Raw genomic sequence first — 17,131 nt, 5'->3', positions numbered from 1 at the left:
ACTGCAAACTAAGCTAGTTCCTGCTCTCCCATCCTTCATCAGAAGAATGTCTATGGCATTTTTCTGCTGCCCTCTCTCCGGAGGGGCTTTCTGACATCGGGCGGGAAGAGCTGGCAAACACTTCTGGACGATCAGGCTGCTCCCTTCCCACAGCCTTCCCTAAGACATGAAAGCTGCAAGCACACCCAAAATAACAGTGAGCCTTCAGTAACATGACAGGGCAGGCCCACATATGCCAGTCATTTCACAGGGTCAGTATCGCCGGCATGACATGACAGGGCATACCACGACCGAGGTCACCCCACCAGGACGGTCAGGTAGTGCTCAACTGGGGCACCCAGCTGGAGACAAAGTCCAGCCCAGTAAGCTTCAAGGCTGACTCAGAATCTCAGATACATTAAAAAACCAGCAAACCTTTTGATTGTTATCAGCTGCCAGAGACAGTTTCACCGCCAAATTGATCGTTAAAAGCACACACAGCACAGGCCTTTATAAAAGAAACAATCGGTTCTCTTCTCAAAACATGCACCTGAGCAGATTAGGGAGGTTTTTATAACCCAGACAGCTCTTTATAAACAGCTACGAGTGGAGATCTGCCAGCCGCGGTGCCGATGCTGTGAGTTCAATCATTATGGCAAAGAGCAATAACAAAATCATGTGAAACTAAGTCAGTGGGCTTTTTCTGGCTAATCAAAATTCATATTCTTGGTTCAGAGAGTACACATTATGACAGCTGGACTCATTCGTTTATAGAACGGCACATCTCAAATTCTTTTCAGCCAACTGGCAGGCTCATATGCTGCCGGAAAGGTAGCCATCTCTCTAATTTATTAGCAAGAAGAACAATGAGGGCTAGTAGGAATAAGATGAGAAGACAAAAAAGAGGACAGGTTAGGTTATATTTAGTTAGACAATCAAAGACCAGTGCCGCTGTTTTTCCTTAAGTGGATTATCAAAAAAAAGCCCCAAACCCCAACAACTGCACACTGCTGGGCACAAAGACAGACAGCAAAGGCAACAGCAGCTTCTGAAATGACTAACTGAATGCAGAGCTTTATTCATTTATTTATCTTCTTACAAAATTGTCAAAGAAGTAGTATGGCAACAGCAGAGTTGCCAAAATGAACATATGATCCTGGACAGATCTGATCAACCTAAACAACTTATTAACACAAAGCAGCATCCATCTGTGCACATGTTGTGCAACAGCCCAAAAATTATGTTCCAGAAAAAGCTTCTTTAGAAATACAACCGCTGGAAACATTGATAATTTGAAGGAAGGCCTTTAAATTATCTTCCTGGCAGACTTGAGCTATCCCCTAAACATATGAGCAGATCATCTTTAAACAAAAATGGAAACAGTTCCCTAAGAAACAGTTTAGCATGACTGAAGATTCAGATTTATACCTTGCAGAAATTCAGTGGAAAAGACAGACTAAACTGCTATACAGACTTTAAAGGTAGCAAAAGCTGCACTACACTGTTTCATCTGTCAACGTATGATGATCAGGGGGTTCGAGCACATCCCCTAGGAGGACAAGATGAGACAGTTGGGGTTGTTGAGCCTGGAGAAGAGAAGGCTCCAGGGAGACCTTATAGCAGTCTTCCAGTACCTAAAGGGGGCCTGCAGGAAAGATGGGGAGGGACCCTTTAAAAGGGAGTGTAGGGATAGGGCAAGGGGTAATGGTTTTAAACTGAAAGAGGGTAGATTTAGATTAGATATTAGGAAGAAGTTCTTTACTGTAAGGGTGGTGAGGCACTGGACAGGTTGCTCAGAGAAGCTGTGGCTGCCCCATCCCTGGCAGTGTTCAAGGCCAGGTTGGATGGGGCTTTGAGCACCCTGGTCTAGCAGAAGGTGTCCCTGCCCATGGCAGGGTAGTTGGAACTAGATGAGCTTTAAGGCCTCTTCCAACCCAAACCATTCTGTGATTCTATGTATTGTTAGAAGTGCTGCCAAATCCTCGGACTCCTACTCTGTACCCAGGGAAATAGTATGGTATTTCAGGTCACATTGTTCTATAATACGGAAAAGTAGTTTTCAGCATCAGTTACTCATGGTGCATCAGCTGTTCATGCTGGCATCTGTTCCTCGCTGAGACCAGACTTATACAGTCTTGCATGTCAACAGTAAATAAAAAAATAGTGATTCTCATATAGGAGTTGAAATACATGCACTGCCTGGATTCTTCTTCCAGGATAAGAACTGTAACCTGAAGTGCTGTATGAACATTATAAATTTCTATTGCCACAGACTAGCGTCCTATCAAGCTTGCATTGAAGAAGTGACCTTGGCATGTCAACTCACACCCTTTGGAGCAGCTCTGCGCTTCAGCTGAGCTGGCAACAGCTTCATGCCCAAGCACTCCCACGCCATATCACGAGGGAACTTCCCACTACTGATAAAGGATGTTGTTTGTGCAATGTATTTATGAAAAGGGATGGAAATGGACCAAGAGTTGTATATGAGAAAATATGTGGGGGAAATATAATTAGGGCAACACCTCAAAAATATTTTGAGAAGTTGATTGACATGTCTTAATGCATGTCAAGACAAGAGGAGGATTTAGTGTTTTGTCAAAGGAAATCTTTGGAGCACCAGAATGGCAAAACCAGGAGATGATCTGCTACAAAGGACTGCCATGGCCTACAAAGGCAGCTCAGTGCCCAAGACCAGGCTGCAGGATTGGGCAACTGCACATGGAGCAGCCACAGAGGAGGGAGTCCAGCCCACACACCAGGACTTCCAGTTGGTCCAGTTTTGAAAGACCTACATGTTACACAGGAAACTACAAAAGGACATGACATAGGAAACCTGTATCATTTTTTTTTTCCCTCTCAAGTTTTTCATTTCACATGAAAACTGGGTTATCTTGCATGTGGGTGAATCTGCTTTTATTTATTCTCCATCAGAAGTCAAAGCTTTCCAAGCACCATCACACAGTTTGTTGCCATGGAAATGACCATTATGCCAGAAACAGGTGCCAGCCTTCACAGGAAGAGACACCAGGAGTGAATGAGTCCTAAAATGAGTTAAAGTACTTGTTTTCATGCATTTCTTATTATTAATAAAGCATGAGAGCTCAAATATTGCATACACAGCTCAAGTTCAAAACTATTTCCAACCTGAGTTTCCCTGACACACACCTACCATCCAGTTTCAGCCAATCTCCGGTGATCTAATTAAAATTCTAAATTCTTAACGAAAATGAAAGGCCACAAGGATCCGCCACTTCCCCTAAGCAGAAATAAGAGCTGCATATTCACTTCTAAAAATATTTAATGCAAGAATACTGGAAAGCAGACACATTTCACGGCGCGTAATGCCAGCTGCTCCACAGCAAGGAAGGGCTAAAAAAACCAAATGCAAACCCATGCAAGCTCTTTTCTCAGCTGACTCCTCTTTCACAGGCACACTTCCACAAAGGCAGCCAAGGCTACTTTTGGCCATGACCTACTTTCTTGCAGCAGCAAGAAGCCCCACCGCCCTGCGCGGTCTCATCTGTCAGCTGACAGCACTCGCTCCTGCGGGATCCCAAAGGGCAGCATCCTTTATTGATACCCAAAGCAGAGGTTATTATGAAGCGTAGGTTAGTGGGGCACTGTGGCAGCTCACAGATGAAGCATGCCGATTATTTCAAATTAAATCATTCTCTGTCATCGCTGTGTGTCTCATGAAGATATGACCTACAATCCCCGCGCATCAATTAGTTACACTTTCTGAATCTCTTTGGTCTGTGGCTGCATGTTCTTCTTTTTAATGAGGCTCTGACCCTGTTGGATACGCACCAGCCTGAAAAGCAATCAAAATGGGCTCATTTGATTTTCTACCCACACATGGGTAGAGCTGGTGATGTGCGGCAAGAGTTGTATTTAGTAAATACAGACTTTCCCGCTCTATCAACAGTAATTGAGTTAGCATTAAAATATTCAACACTTGGGGATTGGACACACATCTGAATGGCCTCTGGCAGGAACGCACAATAATCCAGTGAAGCTATTGTGGGGAAATATTCATGTGTCACATCTGAACTGGTTGACAACACAAGGACAAAATCATCCAGTGCTGCCATGGCCATTTGGTAGGTTCTCATCTCACCAAAACAAGCAACACAGAGCTACCTCAAATAGAAGAGAAAGTCAAACCAAATACTAATATTAAAACACAACATTGCCTACCAAGTACCAAATTTAGCTTAGCAACAAATGAATTTTGTATTAATTTCTTTGGTTGCTTTAAAGATGAGACCTGTTGCTCTTTGCATACAACTTCATATTTTAAGAAGTCCTCTTACAATTTTCTCTGCTATAAAACCTTCAAGAAATATGGGAATATGAATTGAATGAATAGTATTGGAATAACTCCATGTATAATGTTACTTATTTCAGATCTTGTAAATGGATTTAATGATGATAAAAGGCATTGGAAATCCTTAGGAAGTCTACATTATGGGAGCGCGATTGGAAAAAGCAGCTCTGTTTTAACAAGATAAGCCATCTTCATGTAGTTTCGTATTTCATGAAAAATTTGGGGTCAGCAGCCAAGAGGCCAGAATAGTCTCATGATTCAAGGTATTGTTTATATGTTCAGTTCAATAGCAAAAATGCTAGATATTTATCATGTGGGCAATGGTCTACCAAATGCTAAAAAGATACCCTCAATGCACATTCTTGGATGAAGCTGCTGTTCAACTGCAGCTTTCATCTACTACTGAACTGGTATGGAAATGGACACAAAAGATCCTTCATTACGCATTTCCAGACCACTGTATTTCCATATTTAGATTTTAATTAAACTGACACCATATGGTCACCAAAGCCTTGTCCAGAGAATCATAACGATATGCTTGATAACACACACATGGCTTACAGATACTAGCAGTAATGTTGCTCTATCAAAGAGCACGTTAACAGAAATTACCATGAGAAAAAGATGTGTAGTTTCATCTACAAGATTAAACCTGTAGTCTTAATGCAGTCAGAAGTCTATCAATCCAGAGACCCACAGCCAGATACAACATGGTTCATGGAAAATAAAGCTTTGCAGAAGCATCAAAAAGCTAGTCTCCAATTTTAGTGAAAAACAGGCAAGTAAGGATCTGTAGGAAACCTCATGCTGCATCTCATTTAAGGCTAGAGCATTTCATAGCTGCTAGTTTTTCAGTGTCACAATCACAAAACCCCATCCAATGTGCACTCTTCCACAAAACACAGAAAAGGAAAAAAAAGAGACCATCTGTCCAGTCTGTAAAACCTCGATGTAAATACTTTTTTGCTGTAAGGGAAATAATGCATTAGGAATAATGCTAGACACATTATCTGCTTGCGTCCAGAGCTGGCTTACTGGATAAAACACTGCCCATCACCACCACCACAATCCCCATCAGCAAGGTGTGAAGGAGGCACAGCAGCTTGGCCAGTGACTCATGACACTGGAGGGTTTTAAACATCTCCTTTTGATAAAGCACTTGAACCGTAAGTCTAGGCAAATCTCATCTTCTTTGCCCTCACTGTTGCCCAAAGATACAGGGAATTGAAAAATAAATCCCCCTTTTAGGACAGATAAAGGCTATCTCTTGGTGGTGCTAGGTGCACTACTGTAAAACACACCGATACAACTTTGGAAAAGGAACAACCAACTATCCATGTGTTTGCCACTAACAAAGGAGAGTGGGAAAGTTTCAGAAAATGCAACAAAAAGGAGTCATCTTCCAGGTCATCAGCCTCACCGGGACCTTCATCCCTTTGACCCCTCTGTGTTTTATGACTATTGCCAGCTATGACACATGACTTTCTGGTCATTCCTCTAGGCAGGAATCATGTCCTCATATGTTTCTATCCAGGGGCCTTGAAAATTTACGGTCACTAGTCAAATATTAACTCATTTAGACTGTTGACTAAAAGCTAATAATTTCTGAAGCAAATGAGGTAAGACGACATGGTTCAGTTGCTGCATATTGAAGAGTTCATCTTGTTCAAAGTAGATTCTAGGCATTTGAGCAGCAGCTTGTGCCTGCTGCCCCCAGACAAAAATGCACCTAGAGAGAGATGCTGAATGATGATGGCTGTAACTACCTGTGCCTGAAAGACTGCTACAGGCCACAAAAATATAGGCAGCAACATTCAACTGGAAACAAAACAGCAACAACAACAACAAAAAGGAGAAAAGGAAGAACCACTGCTCATCCTGGCTAACACTTATTTATAAATAAGTATCTGCTTCTGAAATAACCCAAGCTATCAAGAGAAAATGCAACAAATTATCATATTCTGAAAGCACCTTTCGTGTCTCAACACATACACTGAAACTGTTTTCTGTCTTAGACTATCATGTGTAATATATCAAAGTATTAGAAAAGTATTTCAGGAAGAGATTAGAAAATATTCCCACCACTGTAGCAGGCATTCACCCAGCATTTACTGCGTACAATTAAGATTAACTCTGTTCAAAGAAGATAAATTAAACAGATGCGGAGAAGGACAACTGTGACCATTTAGGGTATAGACAACTTAAAGGCAAGAAGAACATCTAACAGGAAAATACAAGTCTCAACAAGAAAATGTCAAGAAAGCATTAAACTCCTCTGTACCAAATACACAGCTGTAAACACTAACAGAGACAAGCACAGTTTTGGCACAAATACAAACGAGACTAAGCTGGTCAAACCCAAAATTTACAGAAGATATCTATCAGATGAAAAACCATCAGAAGAACCTCTCGGCAGTCACAGCAGGAAGAAAGCAAACACTGGTTCAAGACAGAGCACGCAGTTTGCAAAGCAGACTGTGAGAGAGCCGAGGACCTCAGAGAGTCTTCCAGTTTTCTGTTCCTCATCATTTCACCCTTCTTTCTGCAACACATGAAAAACCAACTAAGCTGGATTTGTCTGAATCATTTTTCAACAACAAAGCTTCCCTTGGTTTTATTTCTGTAAGCTTTGTTCTCTGCTCTGTAATAAGCTATTATTCACCCAGAACAAAACTGTATTCCCACCTCCCACTGAAACTTTTCTTACAAATAAACAAGAAAAAAACCTCCCTCCTTCACTTCAAATGTACAGGAAAAAATATGGTTAAGTTTAACAAAAGAGAAAAAAAGGTGGTAATCTGCATTTAAACCTATGCAATATCTGAAGACTTGACTGAGTTGCATCAGACAAATTAAGAAATATAAATTGAATTTCAAAGATGAAGATGTGCCGACTTCTGACATGTGAAAAGCGTTCTTTAGAGAGGAATTAGAATTCTCATTTATACATCAATTATGCTACAGCCAAATGAGACCTGAAGTTACTGATCCACCTAAATGATCACTCATTTCCAAAGCCCCAAGGAGAAAACATAGCAGACTACTTGGATTTCAGGTGCTGTGCTCTGATGTTGAGGAAAAAAAACAGTGAAAGGGGATATGTCTCACTCCTGAATTTTTCTACATAATGAAAAATATCTCAATTGGTCAAACTAATTTGCTCTTAATTAGATAGTCCCAGCACTCTAAGATATGGAAAAAGGATGTGGAGATGGCCTGCCTATGGAGGGCTGCACAGCATTTTCCTCTCATATTTGTATCTAGACAAAGAATGAAAATGCTCAGAGTAAGCATAATCTCTTTGGAAATAGTAAGAACGAAGAAAACTTTCCAAGAGAAAAAGATGAAAAGTCACAAGGAAAATCTGACTCCTGCTGCAGTGTGCCATCTTTAGAAGACCTCAAAATCCTAAGGTAGTATTACCACTATGTTGCAGAAAGGTCTAGACAAGCACTCTGAAAATGCATCACATTGAACATTATCTACAGCTATTACATTTTCCTGACAATGTATTCCAACTGCAGCGACTGCTATGCTGGCATGAAAGAGGTCACCTTCAAACCACAGATCCTTGTCTGATGACATCCATTATTGGCTGCTCGTTATCTAGAAACACACCTGGAATAACACAATTAAAGCAGTAATCTGCAGCAAATTACCACACAGACCGTCTGAACCAAGTTAAAAGCCATAGTCACTGTTGATTTAGGCAATATGGGTCACGTGAAACTTGAACTTGTCCTCTCCTCCATTCAGGCTGCAAACCTGTCCCACTCAGCTCAGCGCTGGATGAGTTTTGTTTGTGATCTTGATCTTGACACCACTGACTCAGCAATGTGTGAAGCTCATGCAACCCACTTACAAGAATCCATTCCTGAAACACACAGGCCCTGTGCTGATTATTTGATAGAGGTGGAGAGCAATTTGTAGTGAACTATAAAGCCTTGGCTGGAACTTAACCTGTACTTTAACACCTGTTTCTACAGTATTTGTTACTTCCCACACTCCTGACATGTTGCAGTTTGTTTATTCAGAATATTGCAAAAGAAGAAAAAAATACCTAAGCCCTCTTTGTCATTACATTCACTTCTCAGGCGAAGAAACAATTATCAGTGCTTTCTATTTCTGTTCTGTGCTTTCAAAATACTTACACAGTAAAAACACTTTTAAGTTTAAGGAAGTTTTACCTTTGCTCTAATTTCTGCATCCTTTTCAGGCAGGATTTCCCTTATTTAGGCAGCCAAAGACTTTTTTAGTGCATAAAAAAAAAGTGCTGTAAGGTTGTTTGCTCATCTTTAAAGTGGGATTAATAAATTCAGCAGTAAAAAAGTAATTTTATCCATAGCCTCTCCATTAACCTGGTCAGCAAGCTTCTCTCACTGCAAGACCAGCAACTGATTTCTATGAGACTGACTGAAATCTAGTTGATCAAATTGAAAAGAAATGATGCTTTCACAATAAAATGAAGTAACAATAGCCACCAGCATTTGGGAGAGGAATTAGCTAATAAGCATATTTAAGGAATGTATTTGAGAATGACTTTCCAAAGTTTTGAAATAACAGACTTGGTTGCAATTTCTTCTTTTGAAGGTAAGAAGTTACTGGTTTTGAAAGTGCCTGTAATTATTCAGGCAAGCATCATCCTACCAACCTTATTTCAAACAAATGATTAAAAAAAAAGGGCACTGCTTACATTCCTACATGAGCAGTGCTGGAGGGAGGAGGTGTCCGCTACAGGCTCTGTCATTGCTGCAGGGCATTGCAGGTACAAGATGTGCATCTCTGAGTGCTTTCAAAGAGTGGATCAGACAGGCTTACTGCATGAGGCAGGCACCTGTAATGCCGCAATTATTTGATCATATTAGTCATAATCTCACCCCAAGTCATTTTTGTTTGGTAAATACAGGATTAAGAGTGTGGGAGAAAAATAGCAAATATTTATCTTGTACACAGAGCAAAACTTTGGGTATAGCTCTCTCTTTTAAGAAAGCAGATGTCCTGCTGGGAAAAATCAGAGATTTTCAGCCTTTTGACTCCAAAGTTAGTCCTCATTTTCCATGTCAGTGGCTCTGCTTTCTACTACTTCCTTATATGCCCCAGACTCCTTTTTACTGTTATATTCAGAGACAGCCCAAGCAAAAGGCTTTCCCAACCCTAAAAAAAATCCTCAGAATTTGTAAAAATTTTCCTATTTAACCTAGTAAGAAGCTAAAATCTTGTGACACTTAAGAAAAAGCTCTCTCTGGCCTGTAGGTCTGGATCCTAACCTTGCATGAGACAGGGCACAATACAAGTTGCGCTTTGCCTCATTCGGACCAGAAATGTCACTCCTAGTCTCATACATTCACCACACAGCATCTTCGGGTCTCTTAACCTGATTCTTAGGCATATATTAAGCCCAAGATAAATTAACTCGACTGAATCCTGTTTGCCCTTCAAGACATACATAGGTAACAACCACACAGCTGCACGTGGCCCTTAACATGAGGATTGCCTCTCTGCATTATGCAGTATCAGCAGACACATGGATTTTAGTTTGCTCTGAGCAGTGCAGAAACAATTCACACAAGTGAGCCCTCTGTATGAGTTTAAAAGCAGATGCACTTAAAACAGTCACAAAATTGACTTTGGATCAAAGCCTTAGAAGCAAACACCAGAGATGAACTGACTTTCAACTGTCCAAAAGAACTGAATTCGCACAGAAAAGGGAGAACAAGGGACAAAGACCATAGCTATTTCTGAGACAGGGGAAGAGAGAAATTAGCCCAAGGATAGAGAGCCAGTCTTGAATGAAGCTGAAGTACACCACAGTAATCTGGCCTGCCCACATGCAGTTAGAATGTTATTGAACCAGACTGAGAAAAATAGGTATTTATATCAGAAACATTACAATGCAAAGGAGAAAAATAGCTCAGCCCACATATAACATATCAATGCAACAAAGAACAATTTCCTTGAAATTCCTGTCAAAAGGCATGCTGCTACTTTCATGCAGATCTATCACCTGTTCGTATTTGAGATTCCAACAAACCAGACACACTCTGACCAATCTCATTTCTTGGAAAAAGGTACTCCTGAGCCCAGCTGGCTGACTTGTGTGGGCATGCTGGTCACTGCTGTCATATCTCCGCTACATGAAACGTTCTGGCAAGCTTGCAACTATCTGCAAGCCCAAGAAGCCAAGTGCTGATCTCAGTAGAAAAGAATGAGCTAACTATGACTTTTCTCTTTATTTTATGCAATTGTAGTGTAGACATAAGCTAGGGCAGCGTCCTGACAAAGCTGACAAAAAAAGCAAGTGAGTCAATCCCATCTGACAGGCTGTAGTTCAGCTGCAAAAGATGCACTGTTTCTTCAAAAACTATGGGTGTAGTAACAGAAGTACTTTTTACTGCAATGCATTATTTAAAAGGGGGAAAAAAAAGTCTAAATCCACTTTCTGGAATAGCTCATGGGAAACTTTAGACAAAGGCCAATGGTGATTTGTTTCTCCTGAACGGATATTGGTGTCCACACTGCACCTCAGGAGAATGTTCGGAAAAGCAAGAAGAAATAAACCATAAAACATGAGAAAATATAGGGAAGGAAAGCAAAAAAATGTAAAATATTTTAAACATATCAAAGAATAACTGTGATCTTGGCATTGCAAAATTTCTTTAGAAAGGAAGGCTGGTCCAATAGTTTAGGACTTGGAAGAATCAGAGAAGTCACTTGTAGATCAGTTCACAAACATCCAATTAATAAAAGACTAGCACAGTCCTACACCCTAGGACCACTGTGAAGATAAATATATTAATGATTGCAAGGCTCTCCAATTCTCCATTGAGGGGTCCACTTCAGAAATAAGACAGCTAGGCAGAATTAGTGAGTACCAAGAACATGCCATTAACAATGCTGTTTCCAAGTAGCCTATTGAGTTCCCCAAAATGTTTGGCCTGTAGCAAACCATAACAACAGAAGTACAAGCCACAAAGGATTTCATCATAATTTTTAACTTCAGGACAAAAAAAATGGAAAAATTCTCCAGAGCCTCATCACCAATGATGGAATCATCAATCTGTGCAAAGTAACTTCCTAAGTCCCTGTACAAAACATGGCATTGCAGCTATTCTGGCTCAATTCCTTTTTAAACAAACTCAGAGTCTGGAGTTTCTGTAAGTCAGCTCATTACAGAAAATATTTTCTGGTTTCCACAATGAGCAAGCTGTACAAGTAAAAGAAGTTCCACACACAGTGGTAAATAGAGGGGAATACAGTCTAGAGATGCACAAGCTCAACTCACTGACTTCCTCTGCCACCGACCCTGCCTTGTCCCAGCACCCCCATCCCCTTCCTGCCCAAAGCCATCCTCCCCTTCAGAAAACCAGAGCTGGCCCTTTGGGAAACAAAGGCTAAATTACAACACTTCCTTCGATCCCACTCTTCAACTTATAGCTCCGCAGGGCTGGATTCAGCAGGGCTGTGTGCACTTCCTTTTTCTTCAAAGTGGTCTGGAACACCTTGGTCCTGTGGAGGACAGAGCTGTACAGCACAAGTCCACCACTGAATAAAAGGGAAGAAGAAAGGGGTCCCCAAACAGAGTGATACATAGGAAAAGGGCACAAATGTTGAGGAGAGCTGGAGGTGCACTGCAGATCAACTACAGAAGCACAAGTCTGGGTAAACTAGCAGATGTCAAAGTCCGACTTCATTTGAGCATTTATGGTTCACCAAGTATATTCTGCACAATCTCCCTTTCTCGATATTACACAAAACCACTGGACACATTACACCTCTTGCTTAGCATTTACCCAAAGTAATTTTAAACCACATCACGGCTCACAGTCTGAAATGAGAACATGTGTCATGGAGCTGCTCCAAGCAAAAAAAAAATTGATCTGGCAACACCCCAAAACTCCCAACTGATGCACAGAGCAGCAAGGCAGTGAGAGGCCGGTGAAAACAAAGAAATAGCTGTAATTCTATTCCTTCTCAACAATACATTGGCCTCTTCATGTGTGAAGAAAGACCTTCAATCATCTCTCCATCGCACAAACACACCTGCAGTTTGCTATAACTGAAGATATTGAGTCTCAGGCAGCCTGTTCATGTTTAGAGTTTGGAATGCTGCATCTGTATTTAGCTTCTCCTCGTATCTGTCTGCTGGGAAAATCTTTAATCAAACACAAGATGTTTCAAAGGTAATCTCATGCCACACCGCCATCTGCAAACCAACAACAATCTTGTGCAATGGCTGCCACCTAATGCTCGGGAAAGTAACTGCACTTACTGAAGGAAAAGACAAGTTCCAGTAGCTCAAGCAACAATTTCTGTTTAAAATTTTCCTCTATGCCCTCACAAACAATGCACTCTCTTTTAAACACCAAAAAAAAAAAAAAAAGCCAGCAAGGAAATATTTCCAGTATTTCGTATTTATCTGGTGCTTTACAACTTCATGCTACTACAGAAAGCAATCCCTTTGTAATTATAATTTATGCAGAAAAAGGGGGGAGAAAAACCACCAAGGCACTGAGCATAGTGTGAAATCCCAGTCTCACAGTGAACTATCACGACAGAGGCAGGTCAGCAGCTTTCTGAAATATATTGTCAAGATAACTCAAAAGATTTTGCAGCTTAAGCTTATCATTCATAATATCATCTATTAATCTCTTTAATCTGCATAAAGCCAAATATCTTTTTAGTTAGGAAGCATCACTGCAAGTTTAATCACAGATGCAGAGGTGAGCTTGCCAGCCTCTTGCCCTGTACGGACTAGAATTCTGCTTATATGAGGCAGCAGTACAGAGTCTTTTCCATCAGGCTTTCTGGGCATCACTAGCAGTAACAAAAGAGCTTGTGTTTCCATCTATGCAGATTTTAATTATGCCATACCTGTAAGAAAGGCAAGATACCCTGGGAGTTTATATAAATGAACTGCACGTTTCCTCTGCCATACTATTTACAATCCAATGGGGGGAAAAAAAAAAAAAAAAGCTCTCCTCTTTCTTCCACACACACAGTCCGAGGCTGATTATTTTCTACTACAAAAATCATTAGCAAGATGACAGTGAGGGGATATCAGGTCTCAAATCCAGAAGCCCCCCCGCCCTTTTTTTTTTTGCTAAAAAGAGATCTCTAGTAAATGTCTACATTATTTTCAGCAAAGCTGATCTCACAAATATCGTACTTCAAAATAGCACTCCCATTCTACTTCTTTTGCTCTTGTAAAGGCATTTTTGTTTCTCCCACACATTAAATAGGAAACTGAGCATAAGGAAAGCAAAGACATCATGTGAATACACCCATCATTACTTACTTCTCCTGTGATTGGGTTGGTTCCATATTTCTTTATCCAAGGAACAATGCTCCTGAGAAGAGAAAGAATCAAGTAATAAGCGACAAGCACCATCAGAAATCTCTACTGATGGGCATGATTATTTTTGCCAACTTGCTAAGACGAAATGATGATTACACTGCTGTAACCACTTCAGCAACACAAAAGTAAAGCAAGTACAGACGGTAACTTACAGTATGTCAAAGACTGTCCCATCTGGTGTGCAAACTGGGTATTCAAATGGCTGCAGAGACAAACTAGGAAAAAAAGTACACATTCTTTTTAGCAAAATCAGCCAGAAATCATGATGACAGAAGTAAATAACATTTTGCTGATTCACTTGCACATTAAAGCAAGGCTTATACCAATGAAAATACTGAGTGGCTGCCAATACCCACTACCTGATGCTACATGAATTAGGTTAATAACAAAATCCATGAAAAGAACCGGTGCAGTTCAATAATGTGTAGCCGCCAGCACTCACAGCCATAGAGCTACAGGATGCTGTAATACTCCCCAGCCTGCTCCCATTGCCATGTTGGGCCACACCAGCACAGAAGATGGTTCAAGCAGGAACACTCACTGTCTTTGCACTGAGATGGGCTAGGGACTAACTGGCAATCACATTCAGCATCCCCTGTTAGGGATGCTTCCATAATCCAGCCAGCTTTTAGCCAAGCAGCAATAGTTCGTAGATGTAGATGGTAACTTCTTGAACTACTCAATTTACAAGAGGATTTCTAACCCACCTCTACTAACTCCCCTCTTTCACTCCAGCACTTCAGGCAGTAAACTCTAAACACAAGAAAATTAGCATAAATATTCCTTCAATTTACCTAATCACTGCCTCAGAAAGACGAGTGATTGACCAAGGATATTTTGAGCAGGGAAAAGTAGATCCAAGCCCCGATTACACAGATTTGAAAGACTGGAATGTACACGATAATTGTTCTGAATTATTTTATCACTATTCTTTTAGCTATCAGCTCCAATCTCTGCAGACACTAATCATGGAAAGTATAGATATTGTTTCTGTTCTTATTGAATTTTTTCTTGCTGCATTACTATCATAGCAGGCACAAGTCAATGAAAATAACTGCCTCGGAAAAACATGGCTTCAGTAATGGTTCAACGTGAACAGCCTGACAAAAACATGAGTACATTTAATAATAATAATGTAAATTTGTCTTACCTGCAGTGATCAAATGATAAACGTCTAAAATTAGTCCGTGGAAGGTCTGTTTATGGAACAAAAACCACAACAGAATTTTAATAAACGCATAGTATTCTAAGTAACAAAGAAACATTTGAAAGTTACATTTTGCTATGTACATGGTGGCAATTTACTGATGACAAGGATAAATACGCTAAACCTTGCAAAGCTGTAACTAAAACTGGGCCTCTCCTGCACAGCGCAAGTACACTCCTCAACTGAAATTTCACAATCAGAAAAAAAAATCAAAACAGAGCTCTAACAGACAGACAGCACTCAGTTTAAACCGGATGATGAACGCTGCAACTACCTTCAAGCCCTGCCCTCCCAGAACTTGCTGAAGGCATGGACAGCTCACCTGGGCGTTAAACCTCGAATTTCTGCCGTTTTCACGCCGACCAGCACCCCGGATTTGGGGATCCCCAGCCCCACAGCCCAGCGGTTCAGAGGCCGGGGCTCGGCAGGAGCTCCCCTGCTGGACCCAGAGGATGCCCCGCTCGGGGAGGTCACTTCAGCAGCCCCCCTCCCCGAGTGAATGGGGGGGGACACGACACCCTTCCCCCCTTTACCTGCTTTCTTGCCCCCGTAGAACTGCGTGTACTCCGCGCACGTAATGTACCTGCCGAGACAGCGGGGTCACTCACAGGCAATCCGCAGCACACCCACGGCCTCCCCACACCCCGCGCACCACCGCGAGGCCCCGCGCCGCCCTCCCCGTCCCCGTCCCCGCTCACATCTTGTCCTTCTGGTGCTGCCTCTTCCCCATGGCGGCGGCTCAGCCCTCGGGCCCTCAGGGACGCCACTCTCCCCGGGCCCCGCCGAGCCGCCTTGCACCCGGACGGCTGCGGCCGCTGCTCCCTTCCGGTGCGGGTGCGGCGGCGAAAGGCCGCGGTGCGGAAACAGGGGCGGCGGGCGGCGTTCCGGGGCCGGGCCGGCCTGCGGTGGGCGGGAAACGCTGAGAGGAGGAGGAGGAGGAGGGCGGTGGGTGCCCAGCCGCTGCCCGCCGGCGGGATGAAGCGTACGGGTCAAACGTACGCGTGGCCTTTCCACTGTCTGAGGACGAGCCTGGTCCCCAGTACTTGGCGCCCAGCTAAATCTGGTTTTATTTCGGGTTTGGCGGTAGCTCCGGTTGGGTCCTCCCTCACCGGCGCCGGGGCAGGGACGCCGGGGAAGCCCTGAGGGAGTTTTGGCGGGTGTTTTCTGCCCAGGTCACCTAGCCAGAACGTCGAGTCCTCCCTGTGGCCTTCCCCATTTCTCCGTCCAAACCATTAATTAATAGAAGTTCCTTGGTTGTTCAAAACAACGTGCCCCTGCTCCCGCACTAAAAGCGTTCCTCCTTGATTTAGCTGCCAGCTTCCTTTCATAACATAATACAGCCTTAAACAGAGTTTTTCATAGCCCTCATCCTAAAAAAGAAAATGCTGAATGTAAGCAGAAAAAGCTAAAATACCCAGTTTAAGAGAAATGTTCACATTCATTTAAATATATTTTGTTGCCTGGAATTTGAAATCGTATTATTCCTGGACTGTCAGGCAGTGAACAGAACCTCCCAAGAAAAAATGGGTAGAAAAACCTACATCGTGTCTAATATGGAGACAGCTCTTCATAAAAAGTATTTCAGCATCTCTTCAGAGATTTAATGACAAAGAATGTACTTTCCCTTAGCTAATTACCTTTAAATCATATTAAACAGCATTCATTACAAGACTGGTATTAAGAGCACAAGGCTGAACAGAGGATGGCCAGAATCCAAACATCTTGCCTTTAGCAGGAGGAATCAGCCATCTCTCTCAGAGCTTTCACTTATCAAAGACCTCCAAAACCATCCATGGTCATTTGTTCTTTCCTCAGTAAACCATCAGCCTGGCAGCTGCCTACACAGAACAGTCAAGAGTCAAAATCCACGGAAGCTGATAGCCAGACTCCCATGGACTGCACCAGGCTTTGGACTGGACCTACCTTTTCCCCAGAACATGGTGTCTATCTCCTGTTTTAATGATTTCAGTGGGTTGCTTGCCTGCATACATGAGCACAAAATGAGCAGAACCTGCTCTAGTTGCAGATGTCCCTGCTCACTGGGGTTGGAATAGATGACCTTTAACCCAAACAAACATTCTATGAGTGCATTCTACTCTATGAGGAATATAATGCCTGCTCCCAGGAGTACTGACTAATGGGCAGTAGCATATGAATCACTTGCAGCACTACTATGACTGGTTGTCACAGTACTATTAAACTGTTTGGACTAGAGGTCAAGGGAACTTGGAACACGTTCACTTTCCCCACCAGGTATACACAG

At 42.2% G+C, this 17,131-nt stretch overlaps 1 protein-coding gene across 2 annotated transcripts in view; it reads right to left on the bottom strand.

The window, feature by feature from the left end:
* Positions 1-15,705, bottom strand: part of PPIL2 (peptidylprolyl isomerase like 2) — a 74,308-nt gene extending 58,603 nt beyond the window's left edge. For both annotated transcript variants that reach the window (XM_075041582.1, XM_075041583.1), the window contains exons 1-5: positions 15,567-15,705; positions 15,402-15,451; positions 14,812-14,857; positions 13,814-13,876; positions 13,602-13,653 (exon numbers count right to left, since the gene is read on the bottom strand). In XM_075041582.1, coding sequence (XP_074897683.1) covers positions 13,602-13,653; positions 13,814-13,876; positions 14,812-14,857; positions 15,402-15,451; positions 15,567-15,598 — 243 coding nt within the window. In that variant the 5' untranslated portion in view covers positions 15,599-15,705. The remainder of the gene's footprint in view (positions 1-13,601; positions 13,654-13,813; positions 13,877-14,811; positions 14,858-15,401; positions 15,452-15,566) is intronic.
* Positions 15,706-17,131: the final 1,426 nt, after the last annotated feature.

This window comes from Buteo buteo, chromosome 11, assembly GCF_964188355.1.
Source record: "Buteo buteo chromosome 11, bButBut1.hap1.1, whole genome shotgun sequence".
NCBI lineage: Eukaryota > Metazoa > Chordata > Aves > Accipitriformes > Accipitridae > Buteo > Buteo buteo.
The sequence above is the reverse complement of the archived record's forward strand: the minus strand, read 5'-3'. Positions and strand labels throughout refer to the sequence as shown.